Below are 18,878 nucleotides of genomic sequence, written 5' to 3' on the forward strand. Positions count from 1 at the left end.
GAGGCGTACCAATCCTAAAATTTCACTCCAATTAAATCAGAAAAAAAATTCAGATTTCACTGGAGTTGATAACAAAATACTAAATTATTATTATTTTTTATTAATATAATCACACAAAGTCATTGACAAACAAATGTATGGAATTAAACAATATTTATTCCGCACGTTATCATAACACTGTTCCTTAGTCAATAACTAAGGAGGTGGATAACTTAAATATATCAAGTAAGAAAATATGTTCACATACATAGATTTTAATCACTAGTAATGATTAAAATATTGAATTATAAAATAATATGAAAAATATAAATAAAGCAATGAGAGGAGGAAGTTAAATTAAAATCGCTCACTTAACACAAAAAGTCAAACTCTAATTACTAAATCTAATTTTATGTATGTATATTTTCATTGATCAGAAAAGTTAAAGGGAGAAGTTAATACTATACTTGATTGTGGATGCTGAAATCTCCATGATGTTGAAAAATTTTTTTATTCATTCAGAGTTTATTAATTCTCATATTTTAGAATATTTCAAAAGTATAAAACAATTAGGTTTTACTTTTAAAAAAAAAAATGGGGTCATTCAGCTAATTTCCCAACCCCCACCCCTAAATTACTCTTTAAAATCAAAAGACAAATCTTTTGATTTTGGTGGGCTGATTGAGTTGTTAATGCTAATTAAGTCAATTAAACATCACCATCAATAGTATAATTAATAATAAACACCAACAAGTTGCCAAATATTTCCCAAATAACACAAAACAAAAATGCATTTTTAATCTATAAAATTTTTAAAACTAAAAATATATATATATATATATATTTACTTAATTCAAAAATCAAAATAAATATTTAAATTACCACAGTGACCAAATGGCGAACTTATCGAAAAAAAGCATTATTACAACGGCCAATGGTTTGTCCATCTCTAACGGTTGTAGACGGCAAATTGACGGCGTAAGTAATTCCGTCACCGTTAAATTTCAAAATCCCTCTACGTTTAACGGCATCCACGTTATCTCTTCAAGTAGAGCTCTTGAGCTCCTTTCGTTCTCTACTCCGTTTTATATATATATTCAAGAACGAGTCTTTGAGAGAGATTGAGACTCGATCGACGATTCCAAACCCTTGTTCTCGGTTGCTCCGGCAGCTGGATCCTTCACCGGGATTCGATTTCTCTCCGATCGGCTATCGCCGGCCGTTATTGTACTGGTACATTTGGTTTCTCTCTTGGTTCTTCTCGCCATTGCTGTGATTTGAGGTTGGGTTGTTGGTTCTTGTTAATTTTCTTGGTGTGTTTGGCCGATTTGGGGGTTTTGAGCGAATCTGGGGTTTTTGTGTTGAATTTGGTGGGAATTTTGAGTTTTAGTTTGATTGGGTTTTGTAGGTGGTTCTGGGGTTTGTTGTTGTTGTGTTTGTGATCTGAACTGTGGGGTGGTGTGAGAATGGAGCAGAGGAGAGGTGGGCAGGTGTCGATCTCGCCGTCTGCGACGCCAAAATCGAGTGATAAGTCAGTGAGAGATCTCCGATCTAATGAGAATGGGAGCTCGAGCAAGCATGATAAGGAGAAGGGAGTCAATGTACAGGTCCTTCTTCGTTGCAGGTAAAAAGCAATGAATTCATGGAATGCTAGAATTTTAGATATGTTTATTTTTTATTTTTATTTTTTCGGATTTTTTAATGGGTTGTGGATTTTTGCAGGCCTTTAAGTGAGGATGAGCTGAGGGTGAACACGCCGGTGGTTATTTCCTGCAATGAGCACCGGCGTGAGGTCTCGGCCATTCAGAACATTGCCAACAAGCAGATCGACAGGACCTTTGCTTTTGATAAGGTTTGATGAACTGTGCTTCTTTCTTAAAGCTCTTTTCTTTTTGCTTTTTAATTTATTCTTTTTGATGAATTTTCTTTTTCTTTGTGACTATGATGGATTTATATAGGTCTTTGGCCCAACATCCCAGCAGAAGGATTTGTTTGATCAGGCTATATCACCTATAGTGTTTGAGGTGCTCGAAGGCTACAATTGCACCATCTTTGCTTATGGACAGACTGGTACTGGGAAAACTTACACAATGGAAGGAGGAGGGAGGAAGATGAAGGTAGTTTAGTTATTATCCCTACTGAAGGTAGTTGAATTTTAGTCTTACTTGATGTTATTTATAATCCTTGTGCAATCTCTTAATGCCATTGTAGAATGAAGAACTTCCAAGTGATGCTGGCGTCATCCCAAGGGCTGTTCGCCAGATATTTGATATCCTTGAAGCACAGAAGGCTGAGTACAACATGAAGGTTACATTTCTTGAGCTATATAACGAGGAGATAACTGACCTCTTGGCTCAGGATGAGTCGAAGTTCCCGGATGATAAATCTAAGAAACCCATTGCTCTCATGGAGGATGGAAAAGGGGGTGTGTTTGTGAGGGGACTGGAAGAGGAGATAGTCTGTACTGCTGGTGAAATTTACAAGATTTTAGATAGAGGGTCTGCAAAAAGACGAACTGCTGAGACTCTACTCAACAAGCAAAGTAGTCGATCCCACTCCATATTTTCCATCACCATTCACATTAAGGAGTGCACTCCTGAGGGTGAAGAGATGATCAAGTGTGGGAAGCTAAATCTTGTGGATCTTGCTGGTTCTGAGAACATCTCAAGATCAGGTGCTAGAGAGGTGGGTTTTTCATCCTAAACTTGAAGTGACTGCTCTATCTTCAAAACAGAGATTTTTTAAAAATATTGTTCTCTTCAACCAAGGAATGCCATGAATAGTCTTGGGCAATGCTTCTATTAAACCTAATGAGATTTTTTACTTTATCCCAGGGTAGAGCAAGAGAAGCGGGTGAGATCAATAAGAGCTTGCTTACTCTTGGCCGTGTGATAAATGCTCTTGTAGAGCACTCTGGTCATATACCATACAGGTGTTAGTGTTAACAACTATCTGGCTTTAATTTTCCATTTTTGAGTTTGATGCGATTCTTGGGTTAACTTTCCATTATTTGATATTTTAGAGATAGCAAATTAACAAGATTGCTGAGGGATTCTCTGGGAGGCAAAACTAAGACTTGCATAATTGCCACCATTTCACCTTCCATACACTGTTTGGAAGAGACACTGAGCACCTTAGATTATGCGCATCGTGCTAAGAATATCAAGAATAAGCCAGAGGTAAGTACTCCTTACATAGCCCATTGCAAACCTATAGAATAAGGATATTCTTTTATTAGCACACCTCAATTCTTGCCTCTAATTCTCCAGGTCAACCAAAAGATGATGAAGTCTGCACTTATCACAGATTTATACTCTGAAATCGTCCGCCTTAAACAAGGTTTGTGTGAATTTGATTTTTAAAATGAATTATTAATGCCCTCTTATGTTGACATTCTCTTTATGGATTCTAATAATTCATCACTAAATTCATGTGCCTTTTCTGCATTGTTTGAAATATTTGAGAACTGCAAAGTAATAGAGCTTGTCAAGTTTTAGAGTTCCTCATTGATGAGTTGGAAAACAACCCTTTTTCTGGCACTCCAGTAGTGCTAGTTGCCGTAGATTTGTATGTGGATGTTTCTTGTTGGATGATTGTTTACCATACTTATTTGTCTCCAGAGGTTTTTGCTGCCAGAGAGAAGAATGGAATATACATCCCACGGGATCGATACCTACATGAAGAAGCTGAGAAAAAGGTTCTCCCTCTCTCTCTATCTCTGTCTCTGTCTATCTCTCTGTATGTGTGCGCGCGCGCTCGCTTGTGTGTCTGCGCCCTTGTGCGGATGTGTGCTTGTGTTTGTTAATCATTTCATGTTATATGTCAGGCCATGACAGAGAAAATGGAGCGCTTAGAGCTTGATATGGAATCCAAAGATAAGGTAATTTTGGTAAATTCTTCTGGTTCGTATGTTTGCTTTAATTTGTGGTCTGACAGAGTTATCATGTGATCTGAACAGCAATTAGTCGAGCTTCATGATCTCTATAATTCTCAGTTATTATTAACTGCAGACTTAAGTGACAAACTGGAAAAGACCCAGGTAAAAATTCCTCCTTTTGTTCCATTAAACTGCATGCTATCCGCTTTGTAATAATTCTAAATATATGCTCTCACCACAGAAAAGGCTGGAGGATACTGAACATGCATTATTTGACTTGGAAGAAAGATATAGACAGGCAAATGCCACAATTAAAGAAAAAGAATATTTGATATCTAACCTCCTAAAATCTGGTGAGTGAGGTGAAACTGGAGTTTTATGGATTTCATTTAAGATCTATCTCTTTAATGTATGTTGCGTCTTAGGGATTATCTGTTGTAACCCAGAGCATGTTTTATATTTGTGCTGAGGCCAGATTTTTTAAACTGTCAATAAGGTGTCTATAAGTTAAATCATCTAATTTGATTCTAAATTATCTTTTCTGAAATGTTTATTTCTACAAGTAATTCTTGGATACTGATGTTTGGTCCCTGTACTTTCAGAGAAAGCACTCGTTGAACGTACTTATGAGCTTCGATCAGAACTAGAGAATACAGCAGCAGATGTTTCTGGCTTGTTTTCTAAAATTGGTCAGTCATTTATTTGATTTATTTTCTACAATGGATTAGTCTTTTAATGAATAAGTGTTGTTCCTCCTCTCACTAATATTAGTATTCCTTCTATTGCTACAGAGCACAAAGATAAGATAGAAGATGGCAACAGGGTTCTTGTCCAGAAATTCCGGTCTCAATTGACTCAGCAGCTGGATATCTTGCATAAGACTGTCTCAGATTCTGTAATGCAACAGGAGAATCAACTAAAGGAAATGGAAGAAGACATGCAATCCTTTGTATCTACAAAGGCTGAGGTATTTTTTGCAATCTAATTTAGTCTTTCAGACAAATATCAATGATGACAGTTGGTCTGCTTAAATTCTCTATCTATCAACATTAATATGAATTAATAGCAGACAAGAACTGTTATTTACTTGTCTCCTTTGTACTCAGGCCACAGAAGAACTTCGTGGACAGGTCAAGAAACTGCAAGATATGTATGGCTCTGGCATCAGAGCATTGGATGATTTAGCCGGTGAACTGGATAAGAACTCTCAATCAACTTATGGGAAATTGAACTCACAAGTATTGATGCACTCTACCACACTTGATGCGGTATGTATTGTTGGATGCTTCTTTGAAATGACTCCTATTAGTAGTAGTACGATTTTTTTGTTATAATGTTTTCCCTGTTGCACAGAGTTTTAAAGCTATTGCTGGAGAAGCAGATCAGTTACTTAATGAACTTCAAGGCAGCCTTAATAAGCAAGAGGACAAGTTGGCTGCATTTGCACAGCAGCAGCGTAAGGTTAGTGCTCAGTAGCAGCTAAACACTAGATGCTTCTATTACATCAATTCTCAAGGCTTTCTTTGGATACATTTGCTTATTTATATGGGCAAAAAAAAAACAGGGACATCTCAGAGCTGTAGAGACAACAAGGTCTATTTCAAAGATTACAACTGATTTCTTCCACACCCTTGATGTGCATGCTTCAAAATTGAGCAAGATATTGCAAGAAACACAAGCAGTTCAAGATCAGCAACTCTCTCAGCTAGAGAAGAAGTTTGAGGTAATTCTCTTTTGACTTATGAAGTGAAATGGCCAGGACAATATAAGTGTCATGTTGAGAATTTTTTATTCACACCATACTGTGGTTGCAGGAATGTGCTGCAAATGAAGAAAGGCAGCTGCTTGAAAAGGTCGCTGAGATGCTGGCTAGTTCCAATGCCAGGAAGAAAAAACTGGTACATGCATACTGTTTCTCATTACTATCAAAAACAGAAAATAAAATCCACATTTCTTGTTTAATGTTGCATATAAATAGTTTTGCAATTCTATTCATTCCTGGGAGATGTACTGAATGAACTCTGATGATCAATGAGAAAGACGAGGATGGTTTCCCTTATGCCAACACAGGTGCCTCAAGGAGATAGCCTCTAGAGAAGAAAAACACAGAAGAAATTTAATTTCTGATGGCTAGCATTCCTTCTTACATGGTTAATTATAATACAAATGTTCATGACTGGAGCGGAGCACTAGTGGAGTACTGATATAGGAAAGCATATTTATTCATGAAGTCTCTAGCATATGTTCTTTAGGCAAGATTGGTCCTTCTCAAAATAACTGTTAATAGCATCGAACACTCAAATCTTCTATAGTTATGAAATACCTTTGAACTCAATGCTCTTTACATAAAACACCTCCAAATTAATTTCCTAATTCAATAAGTGGTTGACGAAGATTATTTCAGGCTATTCTATTAGATATTAGGATTTGGGGAAAATTCTACAAGATCCAGAAGATTTCACCTAGTTTTTATAATTCATCCAAAGAGGAGAAAAGAGAATATTTTTAAATTGCCAATTTCAAACATCTTATGATACATATATTGGGAAAGCATCTTATGATATTCCACATGTTGTCTTTAGGTGCAAACAGCAGTCGATAGCCTTCGAGACAGTGCAGCTGAGAGAACAAGTGATCTGCAGAAAGAAATGGCAACTGCTCAGGATTTCACATCATCTGTTAAAGGTCAATGGGTGGTTTATATGGAACAAACTGAAAAGCACTATGTGGAGGATACTGCTGCAGTGGAGAGTGGCAGATGCTCCATGGAAGAAGGATTTAGAGATTGGTATATTTTTTGTTTTTTCAGAATTCTTTCACTGCTACAACAAACAATTTTCCTTAAATTCTTTGTAGCATATCAAAATTACATTTTTGCCAACCTTTTTTCCTGTTTTATGTGGATAATGCAGCATGGCCAAGGCAAGAATGGGTTCAGAACAATGGAGAAACGCGCAAAACTCCCTGCTGACTCTGGGGGAGAAGAATTTAGCATCTGTGAAGTCCATTGTCAGGTGAATGCAAATTCTCCATCACTTGTACTCATCCTAGATTATAATAATGCATTGTAGTAATGACTTAAATCATTCGCTTATTTTCTAATCATCAGAGACGGAATGGAAGCAAATGTACAACTCCGGTCTAGATTATCCTCTGCTGCCTCAACGGCTCTGGAAGATGTTAATATTGCAAACAATGGTCTACTTTCTTCCATAGAATGTAAAGTTTCTTTTCCGCACTTTATTTTCCACACAGAATTACAAACCAAAAACACTTGTTATTTATGAATAACGTTCAACTTCCAGCTTCTTTGAAACTCGACCATGATGCATGCGCCAACATGGATTCCATGATTATTCCTTCACATGAGGAACTAAGGGAGCTAAAAGGCGGGCATTATCACAAGATCGTTGAGATCACTGCAAATGCAGGAAAATGTTTGGAAGAAGAGTACATGGTAAGTGTGTCTCTGGATAACACTGATCAATACAAGTCCTTTTCTATTATTTAGTAGGTTTATTGATGCTCATAGTGTTAATCATTCGGCTAACAACAGGTGGATGAACCTTCTTGTTCGACCCCGAGGAAACGATCAATCAATATACCAAGTTTAACATCCATCGAAGAGCTAAGAACTCCGCCTTTCGAGGAGTTATTGCAGGCATTCTGGGAGGCTAAGTCTGGTAGCAAGCAAGCAAATGGAGGAGATCTGAAGCATTTATATGGTACATATGAGTCAGTTAAGGACTCCAGAGTTCCACTTACTGCCATAAATTGAAGAAAAACCAGGGGGGGAAGTGGTAAAATTTTTATGTACAGATATAAAGGTTGTTTTAGTTCGTTGCTAAGTATTTTTATTATGTAAGCTATTCATTCGTTTTTCCAATTTTTTTTTTGTTGGTTTTATTTTTCTCATTCCGAGATAAATGTGTGTGGAGATAGAGATACGTATATCGTTGCCTGACATAACAAATATATCTTTTTTTTTTTTAAACGAATCATGTGACTGTTATTGTTTTTATCATTTACTATGCATTTCTGGAGATTATATAATTAAAGCACGAGCAAATCATGTGGTTTTTCACTTTGGCCTCTTTTTGTTTTCTTTGTTTTTTACAATAACTTTTTTATATCTGATATCAGGACCAAAACTTTAAGAATTACGGATCGATTATTAACTTAGCTCAATGAATCATTTTGTGTTTTTTTTTTTATTTGTCTAATTTTAAGTAAAGATTACAAAAGACTTAAACATGCTCAAGGAGCAAAATAGTCCAAGAGACGGTGGATTTAAATTGATATACAATTGTTCGCGAGACTTAAAATGCCTGATTCCCTGGTTCTAAAATCTTGCAAAATTAATGTAAAAACCATGGCCATGAAAATCATGAGCCTAAAAATAATATTCCACCACATAAACTTGAAATATCAACCATAATTTTAATCCTAATCAAATAACAATATATAAAAAAATAAACATAAAAATAACAGCCTCACCGAAACAAAGAAATTGCCGGCGGTCCACTACGGTTTCTAAAGAATGGTTCTTCTTTCGCCTAAGATCAAACACAACAATATTATTATCAAGGCACTGATGGTGCCAAGAAAATAACATTTGCTACTTAATAATTCGATGTTAAATGAGAAAAAACCCGAAAAACAATGTACATGTAAAATTGCTATCCCACAAGTGACAGTTAAAGTGGACTAAACTCGTCTTGAGGCCTTCATCCTGCAAAATGAAACAATGATTAGCGTCGGTGATGTTCTTCGAGCTGAAAGAAACATTGCAAGTCAAAAACAAGTATTCACAGAAATAAAAATCTTGAATCTTGTAAAATTTTGCACATTATGTTCATCATACAAGATCTGAATATGCAGTGCTCCTCCTCGAGCCTTTTTCTCATTCAAGAATAGCAACTTCATTTTAATGAATTATTGGCAAGACACTGGTATCTAGAAAATTGATGCTATTTCAACAAACTATATTTACCAAATACCAATTCATTGACAACCACTAACTTTTTCTGGAGATCTCCAACACTATCTCATAATCTCTTGGAAAGTTATCAACTTAATCATCGATGAGCATCAATTTTTCACGCAGGTCTCCAACAACACAAAGTCATAATTACTTAAATAGTTAACAACTTATCAATGAGCTGCGAAGTTTAACAATGGGAGATCTAACTACATATCACCATCTTAAAGGTAAGAACTGAACAAAGAAACTAACTATACACAGGATTGCAATCTTCCAAGCAAACATTTATTTATTATGTAAACCACATTGATGGAAAGAAAACATCTAATGTACAGTTAGCTAGAGACGGAGCCTAAAAATGGAAAAAAACACTCAGATTATCATCAAATTAAAAGGACGCCCAGAAACAACAAATAACATACACCTAGATACGCTTGACAAGGTGTGTAACCATCAATAATAAATTAACCATCAATAACTTAACAGCATTGCTGACATTTAAAAGAAGAAACATAGTTAAGTAGACAGGACTAAAGCTATCTGAGTTGTTGAAAATTGCTCATAACCCGTAATAATAAATTCAGAAGATACCTGAAGAAGGTATTGAGCACATCGGAGCTATGCAACCCTCAAACCAAGTTCATATGCTAAATGCTTGATCATCAAAAATCTTCACTGGTGAAGTTCTCCTGACAAAGAATTTTGTTTTCTCGCAAAGCATTCATTCCAAGAACATCTGAATTCAATCCATTGTTCTGATTCCTACTGACTGATGACGAACCAATAAATGTTTGGATATTGTCTGTACTAGGCCTCAAATCACTGTAGACAAGTTCATCTTTCTCATCAGCAGGGATAGATGACGTCCCAGCATTCAGATCAGTATTGAAGTCATATCCAGTAGAAGATATACCTCCTCCTGGATCTCCACCTGCTTGATAGCTCGCATCACCGGCTGTTCCCAGTTCAGGCTGCTCAGAGGGATCTTTCCTCTGCCTTTTCCATTTCTTCGTAGAAGAGGTACCATCATCTTCAAAATCTTCCTCCTCCCTGTCCCTGTGCAGATAAACCCAGAGTTTTCTATCAGGATCAAACTGCACACAAGGATCACGTTCATAATGCAACCGATCCAAAGCCCCGCTGACAACTTGATTAACCTGTACATCATTGACATCTTCAACAACATACTGTGAATCCCTGATCAGAGTACAGACATCTGCTCTGGTGCCAATACTTCCAGGCAATCTTGCAGCTGCATCCCTTACAAGGCACAAAATGGTCACATGTGGCGGTCGATCAGGCTTTAGCATAAAATGATCTCGAGCTTTTGCTGTTGGCTTCCCACCACCTCTTCTTAACGGAGCTACAATAGATTTTTTCCCATCAGCAGCAGTGTAGGAAAATGCCCTGTCTGGAACTGAGTATCGTAACAGTTCCTCCCTACGGAAGTAGGACCTAACTTCATCAGAACTCGGACTGATTGTGCTCAAACTCTTCTGTGCTCTTAAGTCCCTGAACCTTTCCTTCTCATCCAAGCACGGTGGCATTATAGGTGGTGGCGGAAGACTTCCAATTTGCTGAAGAGTCTCTTGGCCACTTTTCAGCCAGTTTGCAAATGCATCGACCAACTTCACAAGCATCTTGTGGGGAATACTCCATGCCTCGGGCGAAGTTTCCTCTTCAACTGTATCATTATCTGACAAGCTCAAAGAAACTGGACCAATCCAAGACCAGCTTTTATTTGATTTCTCATAGGATACAAGAGGTTTCCACCCTTTCGCACCCAAAGGTGCTGTCTTAGATGAAAAAATCTTCAAAACCCCTCTGACCAAATCATGAAGTGGTTCCTGTGTTTCCAGAATACAGGGATCTAATGGGTTTGATTTAACTCGACTAACGATCTCCTGAACTGTCAGAGAAGGCAAATTCTTCAATCCAGCAGACTCTGAGGTATTCAAATCCATGTTATCAGGAGCAAAAGTTTGGTGCTCTCCATTTACTACATCACGAGAACCTTTATTCTGTTCTTCCCTTTTCTGTTTCAGCCTACCCTCATCCTTCTCTAATTTGCCAATAACAGTACTATCTTCTATTTGAGAATTAATAAGTGCCTTCCTAACAGCAGAGAGGAGATGCACAATTGAGAATGAAAAGCCAGTGTGAACAGTAGGTGTGATAAGAGTGAAAGGCTTCTTCTGTATCTTCGGCTCTGGCTCTATATCCTTTTCTGGTATGATCAACTCAGAATTTCCAGCAGTCAAAGGTCCAGCACCACTATCAACATTCTTCTTGCCCTTCCTCTTATGACTGAAGTCATCAATCTGCTTCTTCGGACTAGCATGTAGGTAAATTGCATCATCTAGCTCACCCTGATTCACAGCCTCTGACTTCCCTTTCCTCTTCTTTGACGTGGAGTTGCATGTTGATAATGGCATATTCACCTTTTCATGATGATCAGCTTCAGAAATATGAGAATTGGTAAATTTCTTTCTGTTAACTGATGCCTTGCCTTCTACATGACTATCAAAATCTTCATGTTTTATGCCACTGGCATAGTTATGCATGTAATTTGACTGTATCAATGCGGTATCTGGATCAGCCATACCTTTCCGTTTTTTCTCACCTGAGTAAGATTTTGACACTGGTGCTTGCTGTTTTTTCTCATATGGCAGCAGTCCCTGGCCCTTATTCTGTAAAACAAGTTCATGCAAATACTTGAGCTCACTTGTTCTACCTTTCTGCTTCTCTTTCAAAGTGTGTGGTCTAACATCTGGTGAATGAACTCCTGTAACTCCATCAACAAAAGACGAATGCATCTTGTTCTTTTTCCCAACTATGCTAGCCCTTTTATGATCATAAACTGATTTAACTATTGGATATGCAGCCTTCTTCACCACGAGGCTAACATCCACATCCTCTTCACCATGCTCTGAGGAATCAGATTCAGTGTCTTCACCTTGAACGTACATAGGATGGCTTTTTGAATGCTCCACAATTGTTGACCCATTTTGAGCATATTTACTTTTGATCTTCTCTTGTGATGACTTGCCTCTTTGATCAGACCAGCCATATGAATCATCCAATTGTGCTTGATATGCTTTGTGAGATACAACTTTTGAATCCATCCCTCCCTTTTGGTTTCCTACCTTTGACATTCCACTCATGAAATTTTTCTGAGGCCATATCATCTCCATGTGTCTTGCTTCGTCGAAAGAGTTGAGCATCATCCAACCAATCAACATTAGCTCCTTTTGCCACTTGATCTTTCACAGAATAGTCCCATTCCCTCTCAGAGTACTTAGCCTTCTTTTTTGCATCACGGGAATAATGACCATAGGAAGCTATAGTTACCTTCTGATCAGCTTTCCTACTCCTATCATGAAACTGTGGTGTCCCTGCATAGCCATCAGGATCTTCACCATGGAACTGAACCGGACTCCGTCTACCATAAGTTCTCAGCAACTGCCTCTTTCCCTGCTTCAGCGAGCTACCTTTCACTGCATTGCGTTCACCTTGTGAGCCGTAAAGATAACCCTGCTCATTAAAGTCATACTCATCATCATCCTCGTCCACCATCATCTGACCACTCCTCTTCTGAACACCTTCCACATCGTAACCTGCAACTTGCTCCCGCCAAGGAAGAGCTGATAATGGAGACTTCTTATCCACCTTATGCTTTACGGTAGCTGGATATCGATTATCTGCTCCTTTGTTACCCTGTTTAACTGAACCTTTTGGGGCAGTAACCTTCAAAATCCCCTTTGCGTTCTCCTTCCCATGCTTGACCTGCTTCAAACCCACCACATCAAAAGATGGCTTTGACACCCTTAGCCCTCTTGCTCCAAATCCTCTCTCCAGAATCCTCACTCTCCAAATCAGTCTCAGACCCTGCCACATCTCCAATGCCACCTAGATTCCCGTTGATCCTCAGGATGTTCAAAAGATTAAGCCTTTCCTGGATATCATACCCAGTGTAGTCCTGCCAAGCATCTTTAATCCACGCAAGACCCCGCACCATGGAATTATGATACTCTCTAAGCCTATGATAATGCTTGCGCCTCTGAAAAGAATTCACTCCCCGCCGGCACAGCACAACCCTCGGTTCACAGAACCCACCCTTCATCTTATTGAAAAGGTCAGCAAGAGGGCTACCAAAGTGGAAGTTAGCGCCGGAGAAGAGTTCAAAAAGAGTAAGGCTAAAGGTCTCCTGGTCCATATCCGGGAGATAAACCGAGAGCGCAAACCGGTCCTCCTCAGAGAGACACTCATTCCAAGTCTCAACAGAAAGAACATCACCAAGCCCAGGAAGGTCATAAAGCTCCAGCGGGATGCTACAACTCTGATTCCCAACCTGGCAAAGCTCCGTCCCAGCCTCCCCAAGCTCCGAAACATCATACTCATCCGATCCCATCCCAGAATCCTCTCCATCCGACTGCAAAGACGCATCAGAAGCCGCCGCCGGCGAGAGCCCATCCTCATCTTCATCGCTTGACGCAGTCCCCGGCGAGAGATCACCATCAAGCTTCGAAACCCTAATACTATTCTTCACGATCGCCATAAAATCCCGCAAGAAACCCCACCTAAAACGACGCAAATCGAAAACAAATCCCAAAATCGAAACCCTAGAATCAAGAAAGAGAGAAGGTGAAAGAGGAAATCATACCAGAGCGAGGGCGCAAGGGGTCGGCGAGATCTGGAGACGAAGATGAAACCCTAGAAAAAGGGAAAGCGGTTAATAAATAGGGGATCGAGACGACGAAGAAGACGACGAGGACGTGGAAGTTTGTGGAGCGTCGGATGAAGTGAAAGAGAGAGATGAGAGGAAGGAAGGGTGGAGTTGGAGTTTTGGATAAAAAGGATGTGAAGAAGAGGGACTAAATTGTAAATATAAAATCATATAGGGTTCTAAATGGAAAGAAAAAGAAAGATTTAGAAGAAGAAGAGAGAGAAGAGAGAAAGAGAAGAAGGGGCGTGGTAGAGGTGAGAAGGAGGACGGAGACCCGGGCGGGAGAAAGAGGAGGAAATGATCTTGGCCGTTGGATTTGAAGATGGGTTTGTGTGGGGTTTGATTGAGTGAATTTTGACCGTCGATTGGGTTGATCTCTTTTGTGAGAGTCGTTGGACGTTGGGACTTTCTTCATGGGCCTTTTTTTCTCTATTGGGTTTTGGTTGAACCAACTTGTGGGCTTTTTTTTTAATACTTATTTTTTTTAATATAATAAGGAAATAAATGGAGGGTTTTGACTTTGTTTCAAAGTCAAACTACTAGTTTTTTTTTAAAAAAAAAGTCAAATGAGCTAATAAAATAAATTATAGATTTCAGATATCCATCAAAATCGTGGATAAGCTTAGCTTTTCAGTATGTATGAATTATAGAATATTTGTTTGTGGTGATAAAATGAGTGAGATTTCATGGAGGTTGGTGAGAAGATGGATACATATTGAGATGATTTCTTTTCTTTGTCATAAGGTTGAAGAAGCACATGAATGGAGATGATGAGTGGTAGTAGCCTCCATTAGGACCTAAAAATCATAAAAATATGGAGGTTATATTAATACATTTCATCATCTTTTGAACATCAAAATAATATCAAGAATTGAGATTTCATACACATTGAAAAAACATGACATGTATTATAGATTATTTCTATTGTTAGCGACTCTTAGAATTTTGAAACATACAGGTGAATTCATGATAAAATTATTTACCAAATTTCTATGAACTGAATAAGAACTCATGATAAAATTATCTAGCAATTCATTCTTTTTAAACACAAGAGAGAAACCTATGTTTTTTCTCTTGCAAGATTCTATACAAATAGATTCACTTCACTGATCAGTTATCCATAGTTTCAACTATTTTGCATATCACTGAAGCTAGTATGACAAATGTGGTAGCTAGTAAAATCAGAGATGAAATGTATCTACAATTAAGCATCACAACATTCGCGATTCCGGAATGTGAATCATCAACTTAATCAGGATGCATGCAGTGACAAAGTTGAGTTTGTCTTCAGTTCAGATAGCATATGAAAAGTGAGGAAACTCTTAAGATAGCATTGGAATTGGATAAGCAGAAACCAGTGGAAAAGAAAAGAGTTGAAATTCTATCAACACATTCATCAAACACATGAGAACATAACCTCTAGACTTTCCTCTTCCAAAATTCTAACTGTGTTTACCCTCGACTAATCAGTGATGTCATGATCTTCAATTATTTTGTGAATAATGGAAGAAGCCGTAACTGTAACAGCTAAGATAATAAGAGGTCTAGCTTGAGTTTATCCATAAATACTATCAATTCAATTGTTGGTATACACAATGGCAAAGTAGAGTTTATCTTCAGTTCATATTAAGCATAAAACTGAGGAAGCTTGTAAGATTTATGCTCGCAATCGGATTGACTGAAAATAGAGGAAAACACAGAGAGCAGAAATTTCTAGCAATGCATTTTCTTTCCGATCCAACAGAACAGCCTCAAATCTTCTCCTCAAAGATTCTACACAATACTTCACTCCATTAATCACTCATCCCATGGTCTCAACTTTAAACTATTCCTTGTATAACTAACATAATCAGACATCCAACCTATTGCATAAATACTACCAATTCATACAAGATTACAGAATACCAATCAACTCAATCCTCGAGGCGCACTGTAAGTAGAGCTTTATCTCCAGTTTCATATTGCACAAAAACTGAAGAAAGCACTAAGACTATGTTCGAGATTGGATTGATTGAAAACAGAGGAAAAGAAAAGAACTGAAAAAAATTCCAGCATGCATTCTTTCAAACACAAAAGAACAATCACCTCACTTTTCTCTCCTCATTCTAACAATTCTAGCAATGCAGGCAGCACTATTGACAAATGAAGCCATAGAACTTAACAATCAGAGAATTACTGATGAAAACAGAGAAAGACAAGCAGGGCATACCTTAATTGTGAAAGCTGAACATTCAATACAGTACCATCTTTCAAATCAAAAAAATGCCAACTTGTAGACCAAAGAGCGCCAACCAGCGCACTATCTTCATCACTCTCACACTTTCTCTTCAGATCATCCTGCCTCTCCTCCAGCGCCACCTCCCTGACGTATTGCCGCACTGCCATGGCATACGGCGCCACTATCTTCGGTTTATCAGACTTATATTTCTCTTCAACCCATGATAGATAGAATGCATACTCGGCAAAGCTATTCCCCAACAGCACGATCCTGTTCAACCTCGCCGGCTCCCAGTTCGCACTGAGTAGGTTGTCATACAGAGCGGCATCGCAATGCGGCAAGAAGAACAACGTCGGTGCCGACACCACCCGCCGACCCTTCTCGTTCTCTGCCAGAAACCGAAAGGCCGAGGCTTTTCAGCACCGCGCACTCGGAGCCGGATAGAACCGGGTCGAAGATTTCCATGGATGTGATCGGGAGCTTGTCGCGGAGGAGGAGGGCGAAGGCGAGCTGGATTCGGGATATCTCAGAGGAGGCGATGTTGCCGATGCCGTAGATCACCATGGGGAACTCCGAAGCCGAGGATAAGGCATGAGAGATGCCGGATTGGACCTCTGGAGATTGGAGGCGATCGAGGACGCGGGCATAAAAGCGGGAAGTCTCCAACCGATTCATGGTGAATTGGATCTTGGAAAGGACCTCAACTTCGAGTTCCCGCGAGGTGGAGGGGATCCGTCGGCGTCCATGGAGATGGGGGAACAGGGTCTAGGGTTAGGGCTTCCATCGAGAAGAAGGGGTTGCTAGTGCGGCCTGCGCGGTTGTGGCCGGTGCGATTCCGGCGATATGAGACGATGGTCCAGTCGGAGTGAGGCTTAGGGTTAGGGTTAGGGTTAGGGTTAGGATCTGGGAGTGCAGACATGGCGGCGGTGACCGGATATGGGGAAAACGGTGCCGCCGCCGCCGCGCCGGAAAGGGAGGATGATGAGGGTTGGGGGAAGAGATCAGGGCCGTTGATTGAAGGAACAAGATGAGATGATGGGGTTTCAGTTCAGTTCTCTCGCTCGTGGACAAGATCTTGCATACGATGGGCTGGGTCTAACTTTGGGCTTTGCTTGTATTTATTTGGGGCCGAAGTGATATACTATAAACTTTCATTTTAATAAATAATAAATATAGAAATATTTAAACTTTGGTCAAACATTGGTTCTGTAATTATTGTGAGATATGAGAAATTTATTTTATAGCTAGGTTTGAGATGATGTTAAATTTATAAATAATAAGCAATGATAAATTTTTGATTAAATATTATATGTTAGTTTTTTATACTGAAAAATATTGGGTTTAGATCGTGATGTTATTTTTACTGAATAGATTCACATGATAAATTTTCCGAATGACGTGGATACCAACTTGCCATCCACGTTATTATCCACATCATTTTTTTTTGTATATAAATTCAAATTTAAGCCTTTAAAATTTTTAAAAAATTATAAAACCATATCAAATCTTAAAAAAAAAATATACAAAATTTTATAACAAAAAATTTAAAAATTTAAACCCTAGATATAAATAATAAACCCTAACATCCTAAATACTAAACTCTAAACCCTAAACCCTAAATCCTAAGCCCTAAACTCTAAATAGTAAACCACAAACCCTTTACTTTACAATTTATTAGAGTTTAGGGAGAGAGTTTTTGGTTTATCATTTATAATTAAAGATTTAAATTTTACAATTTAGATAATAAAAAAAATTAAAAAAAAGGATGATATGGATACTAACATGGATGTCAACTTGACATTCACATCATTTGGTAAACTAATTCGGTAAAAATAACATTACTCTTTGGTTATAGGATGAGTTATAAGGGTTTAGATTTAGGGTGAAAAAGAGGAGCATAATAAAATTAATGTAATAATTGCTACTTTCATGAAAAAATACTTTCATCAATCAATAATATTATTTATTAAAAGAAAATTAATCTTTGTTTCAGGCTTTTATTATATATATCTATATATATATATAATAAATGTGAATAAATTATAAACTTTAAACCATTAGGTTGGGAGGGATTCAAACGTTCGGAATTTGGAATATCTTTTATCTATTCTAAAACCTTTTTTTAGCAAATATTAAAAATAAGAAATTGGTATATATACAAAAGCAAATTAAACAAAATTAGGATAAGATAAACCCAAATTTGGCAAGCTTACAGATGACTTGATATATTTTAATGACAAATATCACATATTGTATGCAAGGATTTTTCCAATAATATATATATATATATATATTAGTTTTGGGAGAAAGAGGTTATGGATCTACAGTGAACAAAATAACTTGGTCATTAAGAATTAATGAAAACTGATATGGGTGTGTGACAAGATAGATTACAATATTGTGATGAATTTGCGTACTTAATAAAAAGATAGAGGGTGAATTCAATACATGAATAAAATTTGTTAGGTTTAATTCATTGGATATGACAATATAAATGGAAAATGAATTTCCTTATTGATCTATGTCTATCAAATGGAAACTAACACAATGAGAAAAAAAACTGATCATTTACCTATAAGAATTTTGAGTTATAAATTCTTTTTTAAGCTTTTGAAAAAAAAAATCAATGAATTGTTGTTTACATATATATATATATATATATATATATATATATAATAGTTAAGAAAATTAACTACAGCAATATGATACACATTTGATCAGTTTTGCTTAAGTACACATGATAAGAAAAGCCCACATTTGGCAAGCATATATATAATAAATAACTTGATATTTCAAGGGCAAACACTTATCGTTCACAAGGATTTCAATATATATATATATATATATATAACTTTTGACAGAGGTTCAGAATCTACAGTAAATAAAATAACTTAGTTAATAATGAAAATTGAATGGGTGACAAGAAAAATTAATTATAATGTGATGAATTCGTGTACTTAACGCGTTTCATTGTTTTAATAGGTTGACATTGAATGGGCAGTTCAGGGAGATTCAATGAGAAGTCCTATGTATATAGTAGAGTTGTTTGGCATAATAAAAAGATATATAATTAAGAGGCTGAATTCAATATATA

At 37.5% G+C, this 18,878-nt stretch overlaps 4 protein-coding genes across 5 annotated transcripts; 1 reads left to right on the forward strand and 3 right to left on the reverse strand.

The window, feature by feature from the left end:
* The first annotated feature begins 1,068 nt into the window (after nucleotides 1-1,068).
* LOC120264862 (kinesin-like protein KIN-5A) lies at nucleotides 1,069-7,880 on the forward strand. The gene is made up of 23 exons (XM_039272734.1): nucleotides 1,069-1,212; nucleotides 1,388-1,603; nucleotides 1,702-1,831; nucleotides 1,938-2,096; nucleotides 2,191-2,664; nucleotides 2,814-2,911; nucleotides 3,002-3,158; nucleotides 3,249-3,318; nucleotides 3,600-3,676; nucleotides 3,806-3,859; nucleotides 3,938-4,018; nucleotides 4,098-4,209; nucleotides 4,459-4,545; nucleotides 4,648-4,823; nucleotides 4,963-5,124; nucleotides 5,210-5,317; nucleotides 5,421-5,579; nucleotides 5,671-5,754; nucleotides 6,439-6,644; nucleotides 6,769-6,870; nucleotides 6,966-7,075; nucleotides 7,162-7,313; nucleotides 7,413-7,880. The coding sequence occupies exons 2-23, from the start codon at nucleotides 1,446-1,448 to the stop codon at nucleotides 7,632-7,634; spliced, it is 3,138 nt and encodes a 1,045-aa protein (XP_039128668.1). The 5' UTR covers nucleotides 1,069-1,212; nucleotides 1,388-1,445; the 3' UTR covers nucleotides 7,635-7,880.
* Nucleotides 7,881-8,220: 340 nt separating this feature from the next.
* On the reverse strand, nucleotides 8,221-12,104 carry LOC120264863 (nuclear factor related to kappa-B-binding protein-like). Of its 2 annotated transcripts, XM_039272736.1 has the most exons (3): nucleotides 9,432-12,104; nucleotides 8,525-8,588; nucleotides 8,221-8,412 (listed from the first exon to the last, which is right to left on the reverse strand). In XM_039272736.1, the coding sequence occupies exon 1, from the start codon at nucleotides 12,080-12,082 to the stop codon at nucleotides 9,503-9,505; it is 2,580 nt and encodes an 859-aa protein (XP_039128670.1). In that variant the 5' UTR covers nucleotides 12,083-12,104; the 3' UTR covers nucleotides 8,221-8,412; nucleotides 8,525-8,588; nucleotides 9,432-9,502. The 2 variants fall into 2 exon arrangements, with proteins under 2 accessions (XP_039128670.1, XP_039128669.1); XM_039272735.1 differs by having other exon boundaries at nucleotides 8,221-8,588.
* Nucleotides 12,105-12,622: 518 nt separating this feature from the next.
* Nucleotides 12,623-13,926, reverse strand: LOC120264864 (nuclear factor related to kappa-B-binding protein-like). The gene is made up of 2 exons (XM_039272738.1): nucleotides 13,504-13,926; nucleotides 12,623-13,420 (listed from the first exon to the last, which is right to left on the reverse strand). The coding sequence occupies exon 2, from the start codon at nucleotides 13,396-13,398 to the stop codon at nucleotides 12,646-12,648; it is 753 nt and encodes a 250-aa protein (XP_039128672.1). The 5' UTR covers nucleotides 13,399-13,420; nucleotides 13,504-13,926; the 3' UTR covers nucleotides 12,623-12,645.
* A 220-nt stretch (nucleotides 13,927-14,146) lies between these two features.
* LOC120264462 (protein SENSITIVITY TO RED LIGHT REDUCED 1-like) lies at nucleotides 14,147-16,879 on the reverse strand. Its single transcript, XM_039272277.1, is given in 3 exon segments — nucleotides 14,147-14,363; nucleotides 15,776-16,159; nucleotides 16,161-16,879. Coding segments are annotated over 3 exon segments (690 nt in total). The 5' UTR covers nucleotides 16,460-16,879; the 3' UTR covers nucleotides 14,147-14,356.
* Between the last annotated feature and the right edge of the window lie 1,999 nt (nucleotides 16,880-18,878).

This window comes from Dioscorea cayenensis, chromosome 7 (genome assembly GCF_009730915.1).
Source record: "Dioscorea cayenensis subsp. rotundata cultivar TDr96_F1 chromosome 7, TDr96_F1_v2_PseudoChromosome.rev07_lg8_w22 25.fasta, whole genome shotgun sequence".
NCBI lineage: Eukaryota > Viridiplantae > Streptophyta > Magnoliopsida > Dioscoreales > Dioscoreaceae > Dioscorea > Dioscorea cayenensis.

Coding starts and splice junctions, on each gene's coding strand:
- LOC120264862 (XM_039272734.1), top strand. CDS start 1,446: ATGGAGCAGAGGAGAGGTGGGCAGGTGTCGATCTCGCCGTCTGCGACG. Junction 2,665..2,813: donor CAAGATCAGGTGCTAGAGAG/GTGGGTTTTTCA, acceptor ACTTTATCCCAG/GGTAGAGCAAGAGAAGCGGG. Junction 4,824..4,962: donor TTGTATCTACAAAGGCTGAG/GTATTTTTTGCA, acceptor CTTTGTACTCAG/GCCACAGAAGAACTTCGTGG.
- LOC120264863 (XM_039272736.1), bottom strand. CDS start 12,082: ATGTTGATTGGTTGGATGATGCTCAACTCTTTCGACGAAGCAAGACAC.
- LOC120264864 (XM_039272738.1), bottom strand. CDS start 13,398: ATGGCGATCGTGAAGAATAGTATTAGGGTTTCGAAGCTTGATGGTGAT.